Source organism: Limulus polyphemus, unplaced genomic scaffold (assembly GCF_000517525.1).
Source record: "Limulus polyphemus unplaced genomic scaffold, Limulus_polyphemus-2.1.2 Scaffold532, whole genome shotgun sequence".
NCBI lineage: Eukaryota > Metazoa > Arthropoda > Merostomata > Xiphosura > Limulidae > Limulus > Limulus polyphemus.
The window spans coordinates 39,264-50,211 of record NW_013666142.1 but is presented as its reverse complement, the minus strand read 5'-3'; the positions used below and the strand labels follow the sequence as shown (position 1 = coordinate 50,211).

The window sequence follows — 10,948 nt, the reverse complement described above, 5'->3', positions numbered from 1 at the left end:
CCTAATGTAATTTTCGAAGATATTAAAGATAATAATGCAAAAAACTAAATTTATTAAAAGTAATAGGCTTTATGTTTCTTAAACTACCTACATTTGTCAAAGTATTTATGAATTTTCGAAAATATTCGTCCACTAGTTTTATTGTTGGAATGAAATATAGCAAGACTTGCAATGCCTACTAAGAAAGTTAGTAGCTGGTAGTCATTGGTTTAATGTCTTGGAGTTGCTGACAGTTCATCATGCTATGATTCACTTCTAGTCATATGTTCGGGGGCATTCATTGATGGTCCACTGACAATTCAATAGTAGTGTCTTATATCACCAGTCAATGGGATAACTGGTCATGAGATCTTTGTTTCCGAACATTGAATCTCCTCTACTGGGCCCACAGTCATCACATTAGATTGTTAGCATGTCATATTCCAGGTGCCCCAAATCTGGTCGTTGACTGATTATCTAGGCCCAACAAGATTCTCCCGGCAGAGTGTTTATTAGATCTGCAGGTGTTTTGGGAATTGTGTGCTCATTGGGGTACTCCATATGTGGATACTTTTACCACACATCTCAATGCACAACTTCCCTGTTTTTGGTCTCTCATTCTTCATCCTTTGGCAGAAGCTGTAGATGCTTTCCATCAAAACAGGAAAGGATATTAACTGTATGCATATGCTCCTATTTGTCTTCTTCACAGGGTCCTTTCATTGATTCAGACTACTCCATGTCATATGCTCCTAGTGGCTCTGTTTTGGTCTGCTCAAATGTGGTTTCCACTTCAGCACAGGATTTTGGTGTCACCATACCTTCTTTTGCCATTGTCTCGCATGTTTCTTTGTCAACTTGAGTCAGGCATGTGTCATCCATCCATTCCCGCCCTCTGACTTTATGTGTGGCTTTTGTCTAATCCCTCACCAGATGATCCGGATTTTCCAGCCGTGTTTGCCTCAATGATTCCCTGTCCTGTGCATTCTTCTTCCTTGACAGTTTATCAGTGTAAGTGGTATACTTTTTGCTGCTGGTCATTCTGCTGTTGATATTGTCATTCACAACCTTCCCTGCCACAGTTGACTACATTTTTTCATTTGGCTTTTCGATAGGGGACTGTGAGTTTCCTCGAATGCCGGCTATTGAGCTGTATTATTTTACACATTCAGATTTACTGATTTTGCTTGTATCATCTAATCTCCCATGATGTCCCTGGCTGCCTATTTCCATTTTTCTTTGGAGACATCATCCCATGTATGTGGACTATACCTCATACCTTTGTTAAAAATTATTTACATCAAATGGCCATTTGTTGCTCAATGGGTTTTCATTTACCTCCAGTCGCCATGTTACACACTGCAGTGTCATTATGAGTGGTGATTACTATGTTTTGGTTATTTTTATATTTACAGGAGTCTTTTGGTTAGTGTATTGTGGATCCTACTCTGTGACAAGGGGTGCCTGACCAGGTACACTTTTTCTTAAAAAATCCATCCTGTGACTATGCTCGATGTCAATTACGTTACAGCTCTTCCTACTGTGGACCTGATGCACAATTCCAGATACCACCAAGTGTTGGTTGTGTGTCCATTCAATTGTCATGTATGCTGAAACATTTATGTTGCAGGATTAGGTTACACACACTGTAGAGATGGGGTGTTCCGTAGGACTGCTAGTAGTTCTCTCTAGTGATCTTTTGCTTCATAACTATGTTTATCTCAGACTGTACACTCATGGACACACACTGACCTGGTGTACAATTCCAGGTGCTTCTGGGTGTTGGTTAAAGCACTCTGCCATGTCACAACTATATATATATATTGCAGTTTTCCCCTCAGGCTGAAATGTTCCTCCTATCTATGTACCATCCTCCAGATGCAGTTCCCGGGGGGTAGGTGTTGGTTGAAGATGGTCCAGCTAAGCAAATCCTCACATGTGTTCTGAATGGTATCCCTCCTCCTACCACGAACTGGATGATAAATGCCCAATGCCACTAGGTTTTAGACTGGAAATGGAACCCAGGTTTGTGGTCCATCTTCCTACTGTCTGCTGGATGTCAGTTCTTAGCAGATCTAGTGTTGGTTATAGCTGGATGCAGCACATTTATTCCCATTTGTGTATGGTCAGGTATCCTCCTTGTACTGCAGACTGGAAGAAACATACCCAATGCTGTCAGGTTTTGGACAGAAGATATTATCCCACCTGGGCTTTCTACCTTCCTGCCATCCACTGGATGTTGGTTCATAGTGGATCAGCTGCTGGTTGGGTTGGAAATGCATGCAAGTGGAGATAGATTTTGGTATGGAAGCTCGTCCTCCTTACCAATTCTCATTTCGAGGTAGGTAATCCTCTACCTACCATGGAACTGATGTACAATTCCAGATGCTGCCAGGTGTTGGATGAAGTCGAACTACCACTACGGTCTGTTGTGCCCTAGCCACTTGACACCTAGGGGTCCAATTAATAGGTAATACGTATTATGGGATTCCTTCATGTTTTCCCACCTTTTATGTTCATGCCACAGTCACAAAAGGGCAAAGAGTATACCTAGATAAGATGTGAAGCAGTCTCCCACTGTGGTGTGATATTTTCTTTTCTGGTTCCACACCGCATGGTCTCTCTTTTGGTGCTTCCTAAAGGGGGATAATTTTTTCACCAGCCCTCTACCAGTTCAATGTGAGATTATAGCCATTTTATGAGAGGAGGTAAGATATTATATCGGAAATTAACATTTTCCTAAACTGAAAATGTATTTCTGATAGACACTTACCTCCCCTCACATTTCCCACCCAGCCTCCTCACTTCCAGTGATATGTGGTGTAGGTCCTATGACCAATCTTGAAGTGATTAATGGGTGCAAATGTGGAGACGGCACTGGTTATGATAGGGGCTGTGTTGCATTCCTATTGGTGGAGAGCTACTGCATAATCACTTACATGTGGATATGCAGAAGTGGGAGATAGAAGGCTAGTGGCGAGCAGTGAAAATTTGTGCCAAAAGTGAGTGGAGGTAGTGTCTATTGGAAATATATTTTCAGTTTAGGAAAATGTTAATTTTCATATTATTTATGTTTTCACTTGGGTATGGTAACTTATAGGTTTAATTGTAAGATATTTTGATGCAGTGTTTTTTAATTAACTGAAGCTGTGAGTTTTCATGGTTGATTAGTTAAACTTCTATGAATTTTATTAACTTGTATGACATACAGACAAGACATGTTTTTGTTTATTTGCCATAAGATTTGTGAGACATTGTAGGTTTTACAGTACTTTAAATATTTGATTAAACGTGTGAGATTATAAGATTATAACTTGACCACTGTACAATGAGGAAGCTAAGTAATATGCCAGTTTAGTTTCATTACTTATATTACTAAATTGTAGTTAAATGTGAATTTTTTACATTGAACACTGGAGCAATAGTATTTATTATTTTGTGTTGTGTGACTATAGGTATTAGTGGAGAAGCTACTTTGTTGCTGTAGTGGAGTGAAGACTATTTACCTTTTGTTAAGGTCTAAAGGAGGACGTAACTCCAGGATGCGTCTTGAAGAACTTCTAAATGCTGAGGTGAGTCAGAGGTTTTACTTTTAGATACACATCTGTAGGAGTGACATCACGAACATAAATTTCAACTTAGATTAGATTTATCAAAATCCTCAAATGACCATGCTTATCTATTACTGACTTCAATAAAGTGGGTCTGACATGGCCTGGTGGTTAAAATACTTGACTTGAAGTCTGCAGGTTGGGGATTGATTGAACCCCATCACAAAACATGCTCAACTTTTCAGTCATATGGACATTTTAATGTGATGGTCAATTCCACTATTCATTGGTAAAGAATAGCCCAAGAGTTTAGAAGTGGGTGAAGTTGACCAGCTGCCTTCCTTCTAGTCCATTACTTCCAAATTATGGACAGCTAGTGCAGATAGCCCTCAAGTAGCTTTGCAAGATATTCAAAATACAAACAAACCATCAGAAAAGCATGTGAAATGGAAAGGAACATCTCGGGAAGGATTTTGATAACATTTCAATAGAACCACATCCTATTCATATAACATCAGTTTCATGAACATTAATCCTTTAGGGTTAATGTTTTGCTTTATTAATCTTCTCACAAAGCTCAAAAATTCCCAGCTCTGTAAAGTTTTTTTGAGAACTTAGTATCCTCCATTTAGTTTTATATATGTAACAATATTTAATGTATGAGAATAATTATTTATCACTTTAAGTTTCAAAACTAACGAGCTTTTGGGTAAACTGGGCCTTTTTTTAAAAACAAAATAAAATTAACCATTAATGTGAAAGCCAAAGTCTTGCAGTAGTATTGCTGGATATAAGCAATTGCTCAGGGCCATGACTAGAACATTTTCATCTGATCTTTGACTTTTGCCTGTTTTAGTACTGTACTCATATAAATCATAAATGTTTTCAATTAATATGATCCAAAAACATATCACTCAGTAACAGACAGATATTTCAAAATGGCAGCAGCAATACACTTTTCTATCAGGCATACATGTGTAGTTCATGTACTGCTTAGTTGCTGAGTGCAGTACACCCACAGTGTGTATGATTTGAGAATGATACTGAGGCAGCAGTGTTAGTGTGTGAGTGTATTAGAATGTGCTATGTTGGTGTATTTCTTCCTTTGTGGGAACAATGCAATTAGTCTTTTTCTTATTTAGGTCCCCCAATGGGTTAGAAACCACCCTTTGTTAAAGACAAAAAAGGTATATATATATATAACATGTTTTCACTTCCTACAAATGAGGACATGAATTATCTGAAAAAAAGGTTAACTATAACTTGTATTATTTGTTATTTCTCTATAAATACCTATTTATATATACGTTTTGTACAGTTGCTTTTAAAGTGGTCTAAAATTTATATAAATTCGTTTTTAAAAATATTAAAATACATTCATTTATATATAAATGTTCTTGTTGTTTTCTATACTATTTTTTGATAAAGATAATTATACAGAAACACCTCTATTCTTTAACTGACATAATGTACATGATGAAATCTTTCAACTGATCATAATTTCAATATGGCTTCTATTCAGGGGTTATGTTGGGGCAGAATGGTCCATAATGAAGTGTGGCTCTTATCAGTTAGTGTTTCTGGTCTTCTGATTGGAATGTGAAAATGGATCATAAATCGAAGATCCACCTCCTCAAAATCCCATTTTAACCACTTTTTGTATTAATGATGAATAATTCTTTTTCTTTCATTATGATGTTTACAGATTTTTCGTAACATTAGGAAAAAACAACCTCACTTGCTATCGAAACTGGTTCCTGTTCATGGAGATATCATTCTTCCTGGGTTTGGTTTACGACCTTCAGATATGACACTTATTGCAAATGAAGTTTCTGTAGTTTTTCATTCTGCAGCTACTGTGAAATTTGATGAGCCTCTTAAGTGAGTACTTTTGAATTTGTATCAGAATTAAAATAACAACTGTGTGAAACAGTTCCATATAAGCACAAAAACAAAATACAATATATTTTAAATTAAGTACATGCATAACTTAAAAGAGAACTGATAAGGTCATGAAACGTTTGATTATTCTCTCTACTAGGACTAAACTAAGCTATCACTATTTTATCAAATATTTGCAAATCAGCATTGGATGATTTAGCACTATATACTATATAAATATTATTCTTATATTTATGAAAAAACACATGAATGATATTAAGTGATTTTATAATATTTTTGTAAGTATAATATAGAGAATATTATATAATTATATAAAAAATTTTGTGATTTATTGTGTGAATTTTGTTGTGGAAACATATAAGATATGAGTTTATTGCAAGTAAAAACATAGAAATAATTTAGTTTATGATTCCACAGTGACTTCTTTTGTATTTGAAAATTCAACTTTTAATATTCATGTTACTTTACAGGCGTTCTGTAGAGATGAATATAATAGGTACCCGTAGACTTGTAGAAGTCTGCCACAAAATGCCACTTCTAGTGGTGAGTTTTACTTTTATATTCAGCAGTTTTAAGATTTTTAGAATTCTCAGTTTAAGTATTGTCCTATAAATATTTTGAAAATATTATAAGATGTTGGATGTAGTCTGTTTTCATGATTAGAAAGAAGGGACTTACATAACTTTGGGATTATGTAAAACAAAAATAACCCTCAATCTTTGTGTCATTCATACTAAAGTGATATATTTCAATGTACTATACTATATAATGGTAACTCCAGAAGTTGGCATTTTTGTTTGTCAGTTAACAGGTCTGTGTATTCCTTAGTTTATAATATTAACTATATTACCATGCATGAACATAACAAATTTAGTATTTGGTATAATACTCTAATATAATATGTATAAAAAATTCAACTTGAGCTTGATATAGGCTGATTATAGTCATTATAGGTTTCTTATCTTTTAAAGAATGCCTCTATTATTTATCATTCTAATTGCCTTGTGACTGGAGTTATGTTTTTATTATAATATCTGTAAATGTAGAAAATTTTTGCTCTGATATAATTTATTTTTAGATTGATCCAATTAGGAAACATCTCAAATACACTTTTATTGTTTGTACATCCCTTATGTTCATACCTAAGTTTGCTAATGATATTTCTAATCAAAAGTTATACAAGTCATATTTGAATAAAATTTTTACATTAGAATTTTGTTTTCGTTTAGGTTGGATAAGTAATTATATTTTAAAAAGCAATAACACTTGAAATCTTAACTTTTTGTGTTTAAAATGGTGAGAAGAAACTTTTTTTTTTTTACATAAAACTTGTTCACTCTGTATAACTTGAAATTAGTTACAAGTCTGTTGTGTTTATGTCATGACGAAATATTTTTGAAGGAAAATGACTCATTATGTATAATTGGAAATTAATTGCAAATGTGTCATGTATAAATTAGGAAAAATTATACTATTTCTTGTATAGAACCTTGTATTTATAACTAATGGAAAAAACAATTTTTCTATTGAGAAATGGGTCACAATATAAATCCTGAGATTACTAACAAATAACATGTATTTAAACTATAGTTTCTTAAAGACAACTTATTCACTGTTTACACTGACCTGCCAAAATTATTTCAACATGTAGTGTTATCCTTGTCCTGAATAATTACTCTTTAGCTTGCACAGCATGCTTAACCAGTTCTAACATATACCTGGAATAATATGTCTGAGTTGTTTTTTTCAGCTGCTATTTGCTGGAAGGTTCTATTCTATATTTGTTCTACCTTTTCAAATTATTTCTTTCACATTATCCTAAAGATGTTTTTATAGGGCTAAAATCTGAATTGAAGGTGGGCTATTCTAAAATTTTGATACTGTTACATTGGAAGTTGGTGTGGATTGAACATGTTTTATGATAACGAATGCTATTCTGTTTGAAAAACATATTGACATGCTGACAAAATAAAATTTACCATATACTCTGAAATGTATTAATTTAAAATTTCAAAATATTCACAAGCATTGTGACATTCAGACACTATACACACGGATTCTATGCTCAATGAACAGAGTGCAGCTCACATTTTGAAAAGTTACACAATAAACCATCACAGACCTAATATGGCACACACTACACAATATTATACTCCTTCAACATTACACACGACTACTTTGGATGCAGTAAATTACCGAAAATGTGTTGCAGAAATAATTTGAGACAAATTTTCACAATACCATTTATTGAAAATTTCTCATATTCTGGCAGCTATTTTGGCTGTTCTGTATACTTCTACATGCTGTTATTATCAGTTGTTCATAATATTGTTGGATGGGCTCAGGTTCAATAAATCTTGTGTGACCAAACATTGCTATTAATTAAAGTATAGAAATTTCTACACTTCTAGCAGTTAATTATTTATACTTTCTCAAATTCACACTATTTCAGCATTTTGCACTTCATTATGTGAACTAGTAATAACCTACATATCTTGTATGTCTCTGTATTTACTCTCACATACTGGAGTAACAGTAAAACTTTCTGTGCTGGCAAAACAACTAAATCCCAATAAATATATGGCCTTTGAATTGTATATACACAAGTAGGTTGCATCTCAGGCATTTAATTTGTTTACAGTTACCAGCCACTTATCAATTATCTGGTGGCATATCTGAGTCATAAAAATATAATTGATATATTACTTGGAGTTTATGATGCAGAGATGCTATATTTCTTATAATTATTTTCTTTTTTAAGTGAAAAAATAATAAGAGTACAGGAGAGGCACTTCGGTCTGATCCAGCCCCCACTTCACCACTGTTCTCACTGAATTCCCTTGTAAAGCATGTTGTGTATGCCAGCCATGTTGTACATGTTGGCTGGGAAGTATGTGTGCTGCTATTATTTACAAGTCTGTTGAGTATGCAATACATAGATACCTACTTATTCTGGAAGAGAAGTAATTAGCTATGTATATTGGGAAATTACTTATAAATATGTAAATTTCAAACTATGAAGGACAAACTATTTGTTTTTTAGAACTGAGTTAGAATGTATATTCTAGAGTTGTTTCTCTGTATTGGATCTATAATAAGGAAACTGTTTCTTTCAGGCACTGATTCATGTTTCCACAGCTTACTGCAATTGTGACAGGGATGAAGTGGATGAGATAGTTTATCCACCACCAGCAAACCCACAGAAGGTTATTGATGCCCTAGAGTAAGTAAAAAAAATAAGATACCAATAGAAGTATTAACAATTTTAGCATACAGTACTGAAATAAAGAAGAAGCTCCAACTTTGTGGTATAAATGAGTGAGAGTAATAAAGCAGGCTAAAACTAAATGTAGATCTGACTCCAGAATAAACATTATCATTAGAAATATTTAAAGAACCTTACAATTTATTCCACAATATATATATATACACAAACACACATGTACAAGGTATTTGTATTTCTTTTAAAGACATTTAGATTTTGTAACATTCAAAATGGCATGTGCAAATCAAAAAACCATTACTGAAAATAGTAATTTCATTGATATTGGTGAATATGGTATGTTAAATGTCTTGCTATCAAAGCAAAGTGTTTATAGAATGAAATACCAGCTTTTGTTTATGTACCTTTAGTAAGAATTACATACAAGAACATTACGTTTTGTACCGTCCATTTCACTTAGATGGATGGATGAAGATCTGGTGGCATTAATCACTCCAAAACTTCTGGGAAATCGTCCTAATACATATACTTATACCAAAGCCCTAGCTGAAAATATCCTTGTTGAGGAATGTGGCAGTTTGCCTGTTGCCATCATTCGACCATCTATTGTAACAGCAGCATGGAAAGATCCCCTTCCAGTAAGTTAAAAAAAAATTAATTTCTTTCCAGTCACTCTTAGTGTATGAGAATTAACGTTTTGATTGCTAGACCAAATGTAAACTGTTTCTGAAATTATTCAGCTGGCTTTTTTTCTACAAATTTGCATTGTATTTTCCATGTTAATTTGCTGTCTTACATGTATGTTATAGGAATTTTTAGATACTTAACAGCATGATAATTTAAAATCTTCATTTGATTATAAATTGATATAACAATTATTTAATTAAAAATAATATGTTCTGTAAGTATCAGAGCTCTATTAACATAGAATTGCTTTAGTGAAATAAAAAGAAAATTGAAATAAATGTTTCCTTCTTGGAAAAATGTGTTTGAGACCTATGTGAGGTACCTGGTTAGGTCACTTTGAGTTCACCAATGTCATTGCTTGGAATACAGTTTTGTTTGCAGTGCTCAGAACTGGTGATTATTTGAATTTAATATATGTTACATATCCAGCCCAAATTTTGAGATGGAAGATTTGTTTTCTTTAGGGATGGATTGACAACTTTAATGGACCTTCAGGCCTCATTGTAGCAGTAAGTGGAATGATTATCTTTCATTTTTGTTCTCTAATGTCTTGATTCTTACAGTTCAGGCAGATGTAATTCATGAAAGTTTCAAATTCAATACAGGAATGGTTGATATTTTGATCTTTTTGCAGAGACCTTCATCAGGTATTAAATAACTAACTTACAATATAATAACAAAATTACTTTCACAGAACAAGAAATCTTGTTGTTTCCACTAAATTTATTATTATATATGATATACATTTTCTGCAAATGTTATGAAGATTGCTTTAGACAGAATTCTGATTTAGGTTATATAATGATTTATAAACTACATTGAAACATGATTTATTAAATTGAGTATTTGTAAAAAAAAAGCCCATTCAGAAATTCTACTTTATTTCTTATCAGTGATATGAAATTATCAGAATAAATTGATTGAGAATACTGGATTTTATATCAACATGTAAAAAACCAAGCATTTGTAAGCAAGTCAGAACTGGTAATGGAGCTAACATTTGTAGATGTTGACAATCAAAATATCTTATAGATCAATTAACTAGTTCAAAACACACACACACACAAGAAACAAAGAATGAAAATGAATTAGATTTAGTGTGGAATAGATAAATTTTCTATGTATATTTTAAGTTGCCCCATTCTACATAATTGAAACTTAAACTGACATAGTTTATTAGTTATATCTTTAAAGTAAAGAACTTTTTGTGTACTTTTTTTTTCACAAAAGAAGCTGCGGTTGTCACAACTGTAAGAATTACTTTCACATAGTGTATTCTAAACAAGTCTATATTTCTTGATACAGACAGGAAAGGGTGTATTAAGATCAATGTTGTGTCAACCATGTGGAACTGCTGACCTTATACCTGTTGATGTGGTTATCAATCTTGTAATCAGTGTTGCATGGTATACAGCCACAAAAAGGTAATGTAATTCTAAACATGGCTGCCAGTATTGTGTTCTGACTATCTCTTCCATATCTTTTCCACTCTCAGGTAAAATATAATTCAAACAATTCATTCTGTATATGACTGTTTTTAACTATACACCTGGAAAAAAGTTAAGCACCCCCGTGTTTTTTTCAAGTGATTCAGATTCGACGTTCT

At 33.3% G+C, this 10,948-nt stretch overlaps 1 protein-coding gene across 7 annotated transcripts in view; it reads left to right on the top strand.

The window, feature by feature from the left end:
• The window catches only part of LOC106458904 (putative fatty acyl-CoA reductase CG5065), a 67,989-nt gene that overhangs the window by 28,262 nt on the left and 28,779 nt on the right, over nt 1-10,948 (top strand). For 6 of the 7 annotated variants that reach the window (XR_002610459.1, XM_022385269.1, XM_022385268.1 and 3 more), the window contains 7 exons: nt 3,435-3,551; nt 5,236-5,411; nt 5,903-5,975; nt 8,549-8,655; nt 9,116-9,293; nt 9,807-9,851; nt 10,648-10,766. Coding sequence is in view for 6 of the 7 variants with exons in the window: in XM_022385269.1 (XP_022240977.1) it covers nt 3,435-3,551; nt 5,236-5,411; nt 5,903-5,975; nt 8,549-8,655; nt 9,116-9,293; nt 9,807-9,851; nt 10,648-10,766 (815 nt within the window). In the remaining variant the exon portion in view is untranslated. Of the gene's footprint in view, nt 1-3,434; nt 3,552-5,235; nt 5,412-5,902; nt 5,976-8,548; nt 8,656-9,115; nt 9,294-9,806; nt 9,852-10,647; nt 10,767-10,948 lie in introns of those variants that run through there. The other variant, XM_022385270.1, reaches the window with a different exon arrangement.